Source organism: Elephantulus edwardii, unplaced genomic scaffold (genome assembly GCF_000299155.1).
Source record: "Elephantulus edwardii isolate Elephantulus edwardi_28Jun2011 unplaced genomic scaffold, EleEdw1.0 scaffold00055, whole genome shotgun sequence".
NCBI lineage: Eukaryota > Metazoa > Chordata > Mammalia > Macroscelidea > Macroscelididae > Elephantulus > Elephantulus edwardii.
The window spans coordinates 984,691-997,820 of NW_006399805.1; the positions used below are offsets into that span (position 1 = coordinate 984,691).

Sequence of the window (13,130 nt, forward strand, 5' to 3'; positions counted from 1 at the left end):
AAGAAAGACTCCCTCCCTGGTACACAATCCCCCCCGCACCCCTCCCACCACCCCAAGTACATTCCACTATGCAACCTTAATTGTGGACTCTTGTGAACTGTTAACCTTTCAAGTTAGCAACAGAGCACTTAATCAAAAGATGTACTGCACTGGGGAGATTTGCTGTCAAAGACCTTGAAGATTTGCTTGTCAAAGGGCTGAAGAGCAGGATATAAGTTTAAAGACTAAGGCACACCTTAGTTTAAGATTTCTTAAGGAAGTTTATATAAAAAAATATGTTATTATTGTTGTTGTTATGGGCTGGAGAGCTAAAATTGACTCATAACTGGCCCTCCAATGGGTTTTTAGAAACTGTAAATTACAAGGAGGGAAGTGCCCATCTTTCTGCAGTGGAGCGGCTGGTGGATTTGAACTTTGTGTCTTTGGGTTGGCAGCACAACTCCTTACCATTAGGCCACCAGAGCTTCTTCATTAAAATACCAATGAAGGAGTTTTTCTTTTGCTTTTCAAGGAGAGGAGTGAACTAGGGGTGGCGTGGGGTGGGTGGGGAGAAAAGTGCAACAATGAATGAATGGAATTCCAAAATCTCTGTAGATGTTCATTGAAATTAATAAAAAGAAAAAAAATATCCCAACCACCAAAACCATTGACACTCCAAGCTCAGATAAGGAAACTGCTCACTAGGCATATCTCTGGTTGAATGGCACTGAAGACGAGGTAGATGATGGGAGACTTACACTCTGCATTCCACCCCTTTCTGAATTTTGATGATTCTCACTATAGAAAGCCATGCCTACAAGAGAGAAATCCTATTATGATAGGGAGCTCTGGTGGCCTAGTGGACAGGAAGCTGTGCTGCCCATCCAACCCAAAGGCTGAGACTCTAACCACTGAACAAGGAAGAATGAGCAGCTTCTGAAAACCTGCAGGAGAGTCAGCGAAGAGGTGGTTCCAATTTGATGGCAATGAGTTTCGGGTGAATAGCACAGTGGTTACATGCTCAGCTATGAACAAAAAGGTCAGAGTTTTGAATCCACCAACAGCTACACAGAGAAAAATGTAGCAATCTGCTTCCATAAAGACTACAGCCTTGGAAAGAATGTGGGTCCACTTTTCACTGAGTCCATGTGCGCACCCCAGGATAATCTCCTCACCAGCAGATCAGCAACTTCAATTTTCCTTTGCCATTTAATATAACATATTCACAAAACTTGAGGATTAGAATGTTGATATTGGGGAAGGCAACATTCTCCCTACCCCATTTACCATAAATCAAGTCTGGTCTAATAGGATTCAGAGGAACGTGAACGGAGCCCTCAATTAACAGCTGGTTAATCTGTTCATTCTCCCAAATATTTAATGACTCTACCAACAAATTGAAGATTGTTTGCTTCTTTCTTGTGGAAGACTCTTAATTGACTAATCCAATACCCATTTTCAGTCCTATCCTCCCCTTCCAGGCCCCTAAAATTGAACTCAAAACCCACCACCATGGAGCCCATTCCAACTGTAGGTACCTTTCCTGGCCTCCTGTACAGCTGAGGATAGTCATGTAACCTAGCTCTTGTCAAAAGAAATTTTAAAATTGCCTGGGGAAAAGTACTTACATTCCTGATGAAAAAAGGCCCTTCTCATTCTCTAGGGAATTAATGCCTTGAATGTGGTGCATGGCCAGGCATTGAGGCGTCTACTTTGTAATAATGTAGAGTTTATTCTCAAAAGTTCAGAAAGAATTCAAGAGACATCAGCTCTATCACTGGTGAACTACTGAAACCTACTGAAACCCCCCATCCCCACCCCACCCCCTGAGCCTCCAGCCCTCTCTCTGGTCACACAAGAAAACTTCTATTTGCTGTCAGTCATTGTTTCCCCCTGGCTTTCTGTCATTTTCTGCTTTTCTAACTGAAGCTACATACAACAAAACTGCTCGTTAAACATAAGCACCCTCCTCAAAAAATGTTTTTTTGCTGTATAAAACTGGCCTCACGGGAACAAGCTACAATGATTAATCAAGAAGGCAAGTATTTTTTAAAATAACATTTATTAGATATTTTGGAACTCAATGTAGGGCATTTTGGAAAAGGTTAAAGAAAACAAATATTGGTCATAATTGCAAACACTGAGGTATAATTTACCAGCATGTTCCCATTCTGTTCTTTTTTAGAATGCAGTCATATTTGTAAAGTGAAATTATATGGAAAAGTCTTGAATCCAACTTTCAGTAAGCACTTTAACAACTTCCCTAAGACATGAAAGATACTCTGAAAGTGTTTTCAAGAGCTTAAAATAGTTCATATTAATATTGTTCTTGTTAGGTGTCATTGAGTTGAGTACATTCCTTGTACATACATACATTTGAGTTCATTGATTCATTATGACCTCATCAAATAAAGATTTCAACTCGTCCTATCCTGTGCCATCCTCATCATTTCTGAGAATACTTGAGCCCAATGCTGCATTCATCATGTCAATCCATCTCACTGAAGGGCTTCCTCTCTTTCACTGGCCTTCCATCTTTCCAAGCATGACATCCCTCTCCTACCAACATGCCTAAAGTATGTGAGATGAGGCTTCACCATCCTTGCCTCCAAGAAGCACTCTGGCTGCACTTTCCTCAAGACATGTCTGTTTATCCTTTTGGCGGTAAGTACTCTTCTCCAACACCACAATTCAAAGCCATCAATTTTTCTTCTGTCATCTCTAGTCACTGTCCAGCTCTCACATACATGTTGTTGTTGTTATGTGGCATCAAGTCGCTTGGGACTCATAGTGACCCTATGTACAACAGCCCTAAACTCTGCTCTGTCCTGGGCCAATCACACTGCCTCTGACACATCCATCCCGATTACCCCAGTCACTGAAATAATCCACCTCATAGAGGGCCTTCCACTCCTACACTGTCCCTCCACCCTACCAAGCATGATGACCCTCTCCAAGGACTGATCCCTCCTTACAACATGTCCAAAGTATGTTAGACGGAGCCTCAGAATCCTTGCCTCCAAGGAGCCACCCGGTTTAACCCTTTCCAGGATGAATCTGTTTGTTTTCCTAGCAGTCCATGGTACCCTCAATACTCTTCAGCACCACAGCTCAAAGGCATCAATTCTCCTTCTATCCTCCTTAGTCACTGTCCAACTCTCTGATGTATAACAAGTGATAGCAAAGACCATGGCCTATATCAGATGCACCTTAGTCTCTAGAGAGACACCATTGCTCTTCAGTACTTTGGAGAGGTCCCTAGCAGCAGACTTTCCCATGGCAATACATAGTGATTAAGAAGACAATGGCCTGAATCTGGTACACCTTAGTCTTCAAACTGACATCATTACTCCTCAGTGATTTGGAGAGTTCCTCGACAGCAGACTTGCTTAATGCAATACATTTCCTGTTCTCCTGATGACTGGTGCCGAGGGTGTTGACTGTGGATCCAAGCAAGATTATCACTGACAACTTCAATCTTTTCTTCATCTATCATGATGTATATTGGTCCAGTGGTGAGGGGTTTTGTCTTCTTGATGGAGGGATGCAGTCCTTGAATGTCAGAACCCTTGAAAATTGGCTTTTCTAGTCATTATGTTAACCCTGTTGGGGGCACGATGTCCAGCTACCTTAACTGTGAACACATGGTCTTGCAAGTCAACAACATCTGTGGGATCAATATAAGAGAATGCTTTCCACAATGTGAAAGGGGGTAGAAAAGAGACTGTGGAGACATTGTGGAGACACTGTGATGATGGTGGTGAAGAGAGGGTGACTAGATAGTGCCACTGCTATGAAGAGACTGTGACAAGATGTAACCAGAGGAACACTGAAGATAAAGGCCACAGTTAAAGGTTTTGCTTGCTGAGTGATTGAAGGAAAGGCTGATTTGTAACTGCTCAGATATAAAGTTTGCTGGATGTGTGAGGAAACCACAGTTTCATTTGTGCTGCTGAACCGAATCTGGACATTCACTGGTTGATTGAGAAGCTATCTCAAATAATTAAGGAATTGTGTCTTGCTGTTAATCTGGCTTGAGACTTCTGGACTAAACCTGGACTTGTATCGTCTGATATTCTTTGCCTTCCACACTCCCCAACCTAGTTCTCTAATAAACTCCACAACTGTAAGTAAAGTGTGTGAGTCAACAATGAACACTGGACCCAATGATTGGTAGAAATAGGTGCAAGAGCACGTGAGGCGGCAGATCTGACTATGTAACTATGTGTATGGTGCTACGTAGCTACGTGTATGGTGCTACGGATATCACTGATGGAGAGAGTTCTTCATGAAGCAGGCAGAAGTCAGACTTGCTGACTTCTCATGTTGCATTCGCTCCTTATGCCAGTCCATACTGAACACTCTGTTGATGATCTGCAAGACCATGTGTCCGCAGTTAGGGCAGCAAGAGATCATGCCCCCAGCAGGCCAATGCAATGGCTAGAAAAGCCAATTTTCAAGGATTCTGACACCCAAGGACTGCATCCCTCCATCAAGAAGACAAAAATCCTCATCACTGGACTAATAAGCAACATCATGACAGATGGATAACAGATTGAAATTGTCAATTATTTCATCTTGCTTGGATCCACAATCAACACCCTTGGCACCAACAGTCAGGAGATCAGAAGTCTCTGATCTTCTGCAACAAGCATTTCAAATCCTCCTCGCTCTCAACAAGCAAGGTTTTGTCCTCTGCATAACTCAGGTTGCTGATGTGCGTTCCTCCACTCTTGATGACACACTGTTCTTCAGAGTCCAGTTTCTCAAATTACTCACTCAGCATACTGACTAAATAGGTATGGAGAAAGGTCGTAATCCTGATGCACACTTTTCCTGGTTTTAAGCCGTGCAGTGTTACCTTGTTCTGTTCACACAACAGCTTCTTGATCTAGGTATAGGTTTTGTATAAGCATAATTAAGTGTTCTGGGATTCCCATTCTTCTCAATGGTAGCTATAGTTTGTTATGATCCACACAGACAAATGCTTTTGATAGTTAATAAAGCACAAATAGACATTCTTCTGGTATTCTCTGTTTCAGCCAGAATCCATTTCACTTCAATAATGACATCCCTGGTGCCGTGGCCTCTTCTAAATTCATTTACATTTTTGGCAAGTTTCTCTTAATGTACTGCTCCGGCCATTCTGGGATGATCTTCAGCAATATTTTGCTTACATGTGATAGTAACATTATAGCACAGTTAATGGCAATGATTCTAAACACTGATACAACTTAAGTTGTTTTATCCTTTGCTAGCGCGCGAACAGTACTGCAACCACTCTAAGGAAAGTCCTTCTGATTCCCTTCTTTACTTCGTAAGGTATTCAATTTAAAAAAAGAAATTCTCTCTTTCGTTGTTGTTGAGCAGTAATACACATAACTAGCAAAACATACATGAACCCAACAGTTACCACACGTTCAATCCAGGCATATGACTTACATTGTCTGGGTGAACATCCATCCTCACCTTCCTTTTATGAGTTATTCCTCCACCATAAACTCACTACTCCCTACAGTTCCTATCTAATCTTTCAAGTTGCTATTGTCAATTTAATCCCACATAGATTGTTCTTAAAAGACCACCAATTCTTAAGGCAGACTTACTTTATTAGTTAAATGAAACTATGGTTTGGTTTTTCATAAAAAAAAAAAATTACTAGCTGTGGCGTTGGAGAAGAGTAGTGAATATCCCATGGACACAGACTGACAAAAGAACAAACAGATATGTCCTGGAGAAAGTGCAGCCAGAGTGCTCTTTGCAAACAAGGATGGTGAAGCCTCATATACTTCGAGAATGTTGCTAGGAGAGGCTATACCTTGAAGAGGGACATCATGCTTGGAAAGGTGGTGGGTCAGCTAAAGAGAGGAAGACCCTCAGAGAGATGGATTGGCACAGTGACCGCAGCAATGGGTTCAACTGTGTCAGAGATGATGAGTACGGCACAGGGTAGGACAGGGTTCAGATCAAGGCTGATATGAGTCACACTCAACAGCATCTAACAACTGTGGATGGTTTCCCACAAGCTTTTAAGAGCCCCCAGGGAGGGTCAGCTTGTCTGATAAAGAAGGTGAGCCTGGGTTTACTTATGTCTACTTACTAATAATTTGTAGTGAACAATTTTATAGTGGTTTTACATTCAAAGATGTGACAAAAACATGTGAAACTGTTCAGTACGTATTGCTAAGGAGGCATGAGGACGCTCGTCCTTACTCTGCTGAGTTCTTCATGATAGTTGTTAAAATGAGCAGAAGTAGATTCAGGCACATGGGGCACATCTGGCCTCACAGGAATTAGTTATGTACTATGGATGTTGTTGATGGGGCCGTTTGTTGCACTTTTCTTACCAGCAGGAAAGTGCCAGGCACAGGAACATACTCAACTTTAGTTGTTGTTATAGACTGCCATCGAGTTGAGCATGACTAATGGCGATCCTATGAACAAAAAAGCCTGAAGTCTTTCTGTAACTCTCGTCATTTATCAAAGTTTTTAGAGTTTCCAGAGGCATGTTATTTAGGAAGTGGATGCCACTCCCGCTTCCAACAAAACTTTAGTTAGTCAAGAAGGGAAGAGGAACCCAGAGAAGGGGTCCTCCCAACCTGTGTATCTTCATAGCTTTTATTCAGAAGGTTTTCATCACACAAATAGTAAAATATGGTAACAGAGCCCCAAGATATTTTTTACTGTTTCTTTTTTTATTTGCTGACCTTTCTTATTTCTATGACCACATCTTTATCAGAAGGCAATGTCAGCAGGAGGTTTTGCACATGTATGTACACAGAAACATCTATAAGACAGAGTGGTTTTTTTCAGTCTTTGAAATGACCAAGCATGATAGAAGTAGAATCGATACCTTTGAATTGTGGTGCTGGAGAAAAGTACTGAACCAGGGACTGCCAAGAGAACTAACAAGTATGTCCTGGAGAGGGTGAAAACAAGCTGCTTCTTGGAGGCAAGGATTTTGAGACTCAGTCTCACATGTTTTAGGCATGCTTCCAGGAGGGACCACTCTTTGGAGGAAGGATATCATGCTTGGAAGGGTTGAGGGACAGTGCAGGAGAGACAGGTCCCAGGTAAGATGACACAGTAACTGAGCTGAAGGGGTAAGTTTATCAGGGACAGTGAGACTGGTTCAGGATAGAGCAGGGCTCAGAGCTATTGTGCATGGGGTCACTATGAGTCATAGGTGACTGGAGGGCACAGAGCAACAACATGCATGCCTAAGGCAGGGTGTTAGTTGCCCTGATTCCATTTTTTTAGACTACCTTCTTTTAATCCAGGCAGCGTCTTCCTTGGTCAGCTTAAATCTTATAAACAGATTCCCTTTGTGAAGTTAAAAAAGATAAGAGGTGGCAAATCCCACTCCACTCCAATTCTTCTTACATTTTGTCAAAATCCTGTACTTTATTCATTTTGCATCTTAAATTTATATCTTTTTGATTACTAATGAGAATGACTTTGAAGGTATTTAGGACCCTTTTTGTTAATATATTTATGAATTAGCACTTTTAAAAGTATAACCGTTCTTTACCTATTACAGATATCACTCTTGATGTATTTGTTGTAAATATATTCCTCAAATATATCACTTGCTTTTAAGTTTTTTTAAAGTATTTGTATAATAAATATTTTTCCTTTTAATGTAACCTTATCTGTAGCCCTTCTCTGTGGTTTTTTTCTCTGATTTATTATAATATAGGAATAATTTCACATGATGACAGCCCTATTTTAGCAAATGACACATTAAGATAGTACATTCTTTTAAATTCGTATTGACTTTATTACAGGCAAAGAAGATTACCTAGAGAGAAGTGCAAACATTTCGGTAAATATCTCCATCTCCCACCCTAGATTTGACCACTCACATACCTGCTCGTAACAATGATGACATCCTCAGAGATGGTGGCCATTTCCTTGATGGTGAGGTAACACATTCTTCTCAAAGTTTGCTGAAAGATGATTTATGAAAGTAACCAATTACTCTTAAATACTTGGCATTTTAAATTAAGATCTCAAGTACATACATTTATAAAATGATTCTTAAAATTCTTATTCACTCAAAAAATCTATACTCTTTGTCAACATAATAATTCAGTGGCATTACCTATTCTTTGGTCTTCCTTACCCACTGCCAAACTTTCCCATGCATAAGCTGTTGTTGTTTAGTGTACCTCTGAGTCAGAACTGACCCCCAGCTGACCCGCCAGTGGATTTTCAGAGGCAGTAAATCACACAGAATAAGACTGCCCATCATCCTCCTGGGAGCAGCTAGTGGATTCAAACTGCTTGCATTTGAGATTGCAAAGCAGCTTCAAACCACTAGGCTATCAGAGCTCCCTATGCATATGGAGCAGTTGGAAATACCATGGCTTGGATCAGGTGTACCTGAGTCTTAAGCTGGCATCCTTGCTCTTTAGTACTTTGAGGGGGTGTTGACAGCAGATTTTCCCAATGCAGCACACTTTCTGATTTCTTGACTTCTACTACCATGGGTGTTAATTGTGGATATAAATGAAAGTAAGTCTTTGACAACTTGAATCTATCTATCTTGATTTTGTCTATCTGCCAAGTCTCCACACAAATTCAACCTGTATACTGAGAAAATAACTACAAAAACTGCACTATGTGAGGAAAAATGTGGTACTGGACTAGAGGAAGACTCATTAACAACCCATGTTATGTAGAAGACACAACTCTGTTCCAGAAAGTGAAGAAAAACTTTAAATACTTACTGAAGAAAATCAAAGACTACTATCTTCAATATGGATTATTCCTCAACATAAAAAAAAAAATCAATGATCAAGTTTCACCTGTCCGTCTCCAATTCTACTGGTTCTCTGACTTTTTATATACTATGGATAGGAGTCAAATATCAGCTTTCGCTAGTCTTTCTCCTCATCATTTTGTAAGAATCAGCATTATACAAATACACAACTTGGGGGAGGGGGACCATATTCCACAGAACAAAAATTGTAGGCATATCACCAAAATCCTTAGCAAAGTTTAATCCACAAATACTAACTAACAACAAATGTAAGGTGGTGCCGATGATTAAGCTCTTAAGTTTGAGTTGCAATGATGGAGGTTCAAAACTACACAGAGGCAACTTGGAAGAAAGGCCTGGCTGTGACTGAAAGGTCAGAGCCCTGAAAAATCCTATGGAGCAGCTCTACTCAGACCTAATCTTATAAACTGGAAAGTACTCACTGGCCAAAGAATATAACACAATTCAGTGCCCAAGCATGGGTGGGGGTGGGCGATGCTCAGCAAAGAATATAAAACTTAACTTTCAATTTCATAAAGATCATCTTTGAAGAGTGATGAAAAGACTAATGTCTATTTCCTAGGATTTCTCTAAGGTCAGGAATAAGGTAAGGATATCTCCTCCCATCACCTGTACTGAATACATCACGGCAACTAACAGCAAAGAAACAATTTGTTGTAGGGTACTGTTGTGTTGGCTTCACCTCTATGCACAACAGAAAAGTGTGCCATCCTCTGGGCTGGAAAGAACAGGGTCCCTGGCCAACTGGACCATTTTAGGTATCTCTAGAGCCAGTAGAAACTCCATCCCTGGTTGGGTGCCTCACTCTTCAACAAACTCTTAGCCAAAAGAAGTGCTGTCTGTGGTCTGGCTCACATCCTGTGCCTTCAGCCACCTGTCAGATGAGCAGGAATTTCCCCAACGAGACCTCCTGCCTCCACTGCTCACAGTGTGGCAAGGGCACCAGGCAGGTGTGAGCCCCCGTGTGTGTCTACATGGCAAGACAAATGCTTAAGCAGGAACTCTCACATACACTCAACACTCACTCAAGGACTCTTTTTCCTTTCTCATTGCTTTTCGGGTTTCTGTTTGGTGGGTTTTTGTTTTGTTTTCATTTCTCCCTGCCCTCTGTTTTGCTTTAGTTTCCCTCTTCTCTTTTCCTCTTTTGCTTGTCTATTTTGATTCCCTTTCCTTTTGTATCCCTCTCAGTTTTTCTTTTTCTTCCTTTATCCAATCTGGGTTTTGAGGATTTTGTTTTTCTTACTTTGTGTGGAGTCCCTGTTAACAGCCAGCAACAGTATCCGCACAGCCCAGCCACGCACATGTCCTGCAGCTTCACTCTCAGGGCAGGAGTGAAGACTGGTAAAATTGTCCCTCGCAGGTAACAATGCACTTAGAACAGTTCCAGATAAACAATAACTAAGGCAATTTCTGAAAACTTTGGACCAAGGGCAAACAAGTATAGGCTTGAAATTAACATTTACGATAATATCATTCAGAAACTAACCCAGACATAGAAACACAAAATGCATAACCAACACAGAAGACTAAAATTAGGGAATGAGAAATGTCAGTCTGTAAATGGGGACTACAGTGAAAGAAAGGGAGCAAGAAGGGCAGGTATAGCACGTCTAAACAGAGAGGACTTGAGGTGTTTTCAAGACACAACCATTGTGGTTCACCTGAAAGCAGGTGAACCTTTTATCATTGAGAATAAAATAGTAACTTATATGGTAACAGCCAATAAAATGAATGAATCTTAAAAAAACTTAAAATACACAACGACAAGATAAAGGTAAATAACCCAATTGAAAAATGGGCACAGGATGTGAACAGACACTTAACCAAAGAAGACATTTAGATGGCCAAGAAATACATGAAGAAATGTTCAAAATCCCTAGCTCTAAGACAGATGCAAATCTAAACAACTATGAGATATCATCTCACCCCAGTCAGAATTAAGCAAAATTCAACAGAACAGCAAGCAACAAATGCTGGTGAGGTTGTGGAGAGAGTGGAACCCTTATTCACTGTTGGTGGCAGTATAATGTAAGGCTGTATGGCATTTCTCAAGAAATTGCAAATAGAGATACCATTTGACCCAGAAATTCCACTACTGGGAATATACCCCAAAGAAACCATAACTGCCACCCAAGCAGATATATGCACACCCATGTTTATTGTGGCTTTGTTCACAATAGCAAAGAGTTGGAAACAACCTAAGTACCCATCAACAAATGAATGGATAGAGAAGCTCTGGTATATTCACACAATGGAATACTATGCTGCATTGAAAAACAAGGAACTCATGAAGTATTATACAAAATGTACGGCCCTGGAGGACATTATGCTGAGTGAAATATCTCAGTCACAAAAGGACAAACATTGCATAGTGCCACTGCTGTAAAATGGGAATAACATCTGCGTTGAGGGAAGTCTGAGAAAGAGGGGGTAAATAATGTATACTGCATTGAAACAGAAGAGGGAGAGAACTGTTTAAAAATGATATATGATTAGGTATTATTATCAGGACAGGAGTCTAGAATGAAGCCTGCATAGTGGAGTGGACTTGGGGGGAAGGATTGTATAACAATGAAAGAATTTTTTTACTTTTACTTTTCAAAGAGAAGAACGAACTGGAGGGGAGGGAGGAGGGAGAAAAATTCAACAATGAATGAATGGAAATCCAAAGTTTCTGTAAACATTCATTAAAATGAAAATAACAAACCATAAAGATTTAGCAAATAGTACAACGGTAATAAACTGAATGGTAAGAAATGCCACAAAAAAAAAATTCAGCACAAAAAAAGCAAATGGAACAAAGAAACCAACAAAAGCACAAAAAAAAGAGCATAGCAAGTGAACAGGAATAAAACCACAATTGTCGACAGTTACACTGAGTGTGAATGAACTAACTCAGCAGTCCAGAAAGAAGACTCAGAATGGGTGCGATGTCTAAATGAGAAAAGAGAAACCACAGAGTGGGAAGAAAATATCTGGCAAGAACACATCTAATAAGACAATAATCTCTAAAATTCATCGAAAACTCCAATACCTCAACAAGAAAAAGACAAACCATCCAATTACAAAACAGGCAGAGAACAGGAAAAGACAATTCAGCAAAAATTATATTCAAATGGTCAACAAATATATGCAGAGATGTTCCAACCTGTTCGGTGTTCTTGCTCATTCACTGTTGTCAACTTAGAAACGACTCATAGCTGACCCTGTCCTGTGTTTATCAGGCTATCAACTGCACAGGAGGTGACTACCCATCTTTCTCCTGTGAAGGAGCTGATGGATTCCATGGGCTATACCACTATAGCTCCTCTATTTAGAAAGGTGCAGATCAAAACAAAGAGGTATCATTATACCCTGACAACAATAGCAAAGTTCAGTAACACAGGAATCAATAAATGTTGCAGAGGGTACAAAGAATGGAACTCTCATACAAAGCTGGTAGGGATGTCAAATGTTGCAACAACTATAAAAAGTATTTTGGCACTTCCTTAGAAAGTTGGAAATAGAAATCCACTTGGATGAGCAGTCCCACTACTATCTATATGTCCTAAATAAAAAAACAGTCGAGACATGAACAGATACATGAACATCCTTCTTCACTGCAATATTATTTACAATAGCAAAGAGATGGAAACAACCCAAGTGTCCATCAGCAGACAAATGAAAAAATAATTTATGGTACAGTCACATAATGGAGTACTATGCAACACAGAAAAAGAATTCAAGCAGCATCAAAATGGCATTGTGTTGAGTGAAAGAAGTCAGCCACAAATGTACAAGCATAAGACCACATAATTATTATAAAAAGCTAAGGAAAGGTTTATACACAAATGATCATATTGTGGGTAAGTGCCAGGGATGGGAAAGGAAGGAGAGGAAAGTAAAAACTATTAAAGTGATGACAGGTACACATTAAAATGGGCAAAGGGTTAAGGCAATATTCAATAATGGGTAATTATCACAATCCCACTGAAGATAAGGAATACACAGAGAGGTATAGAAGGATTCATGGAAAGCAGAACTATAAGGAAGAAAAAGGTGATTGCACTGTGGGCATAAAAATTAATTCTATAAAACAAAATGTGTATGAACGGCTGAAGGAAAAATTAATTTGCTTTGTAAAGTGTCATTCCAATCACAATTTCAAAATTTCTAGAAAGTAACAACAATTTGAATATAAGAGCATAAAAAAGTATTAAATAACTCAGAAATAAATTCCATTAAAGTTTGTGTAAAATAAACCCATAAATACTGCTGACAGAAATGAAAGAGACCTAATCAAAGGGAAAAGAGCTCTGGTGGTAAAGGGTATAAAGCTAATCAAAAGGTCAGTTGTTCAAACTCACCTATTTCTCCACCTCCATAA

At 40.0% G+C, this 13,130-nt stretch overlaps 1 protein-coding gene across 1 annotated transcript in view; it reads right to left on the minus strand.

Moving 5' to 3' along the window:
• The window catches only part of COPG2 (coatomer protein complex, subunit gamma 2), a 125,208-nt gene that overhangs the window by 88,366 nt on the left and 23,712 nt on the right, over positions 1-13,130 (minus strand). The window contains exon 5 of the mRNA XM_006887132.1: positions 7,849-7,928. Coding sequence (XP_006887194.1) covers positions 7,849-7,928 — 80 coding nt within the window. The remainder of the gene's footprint in view (positions 1-7,848; positions 7,929-13,130) is intronic.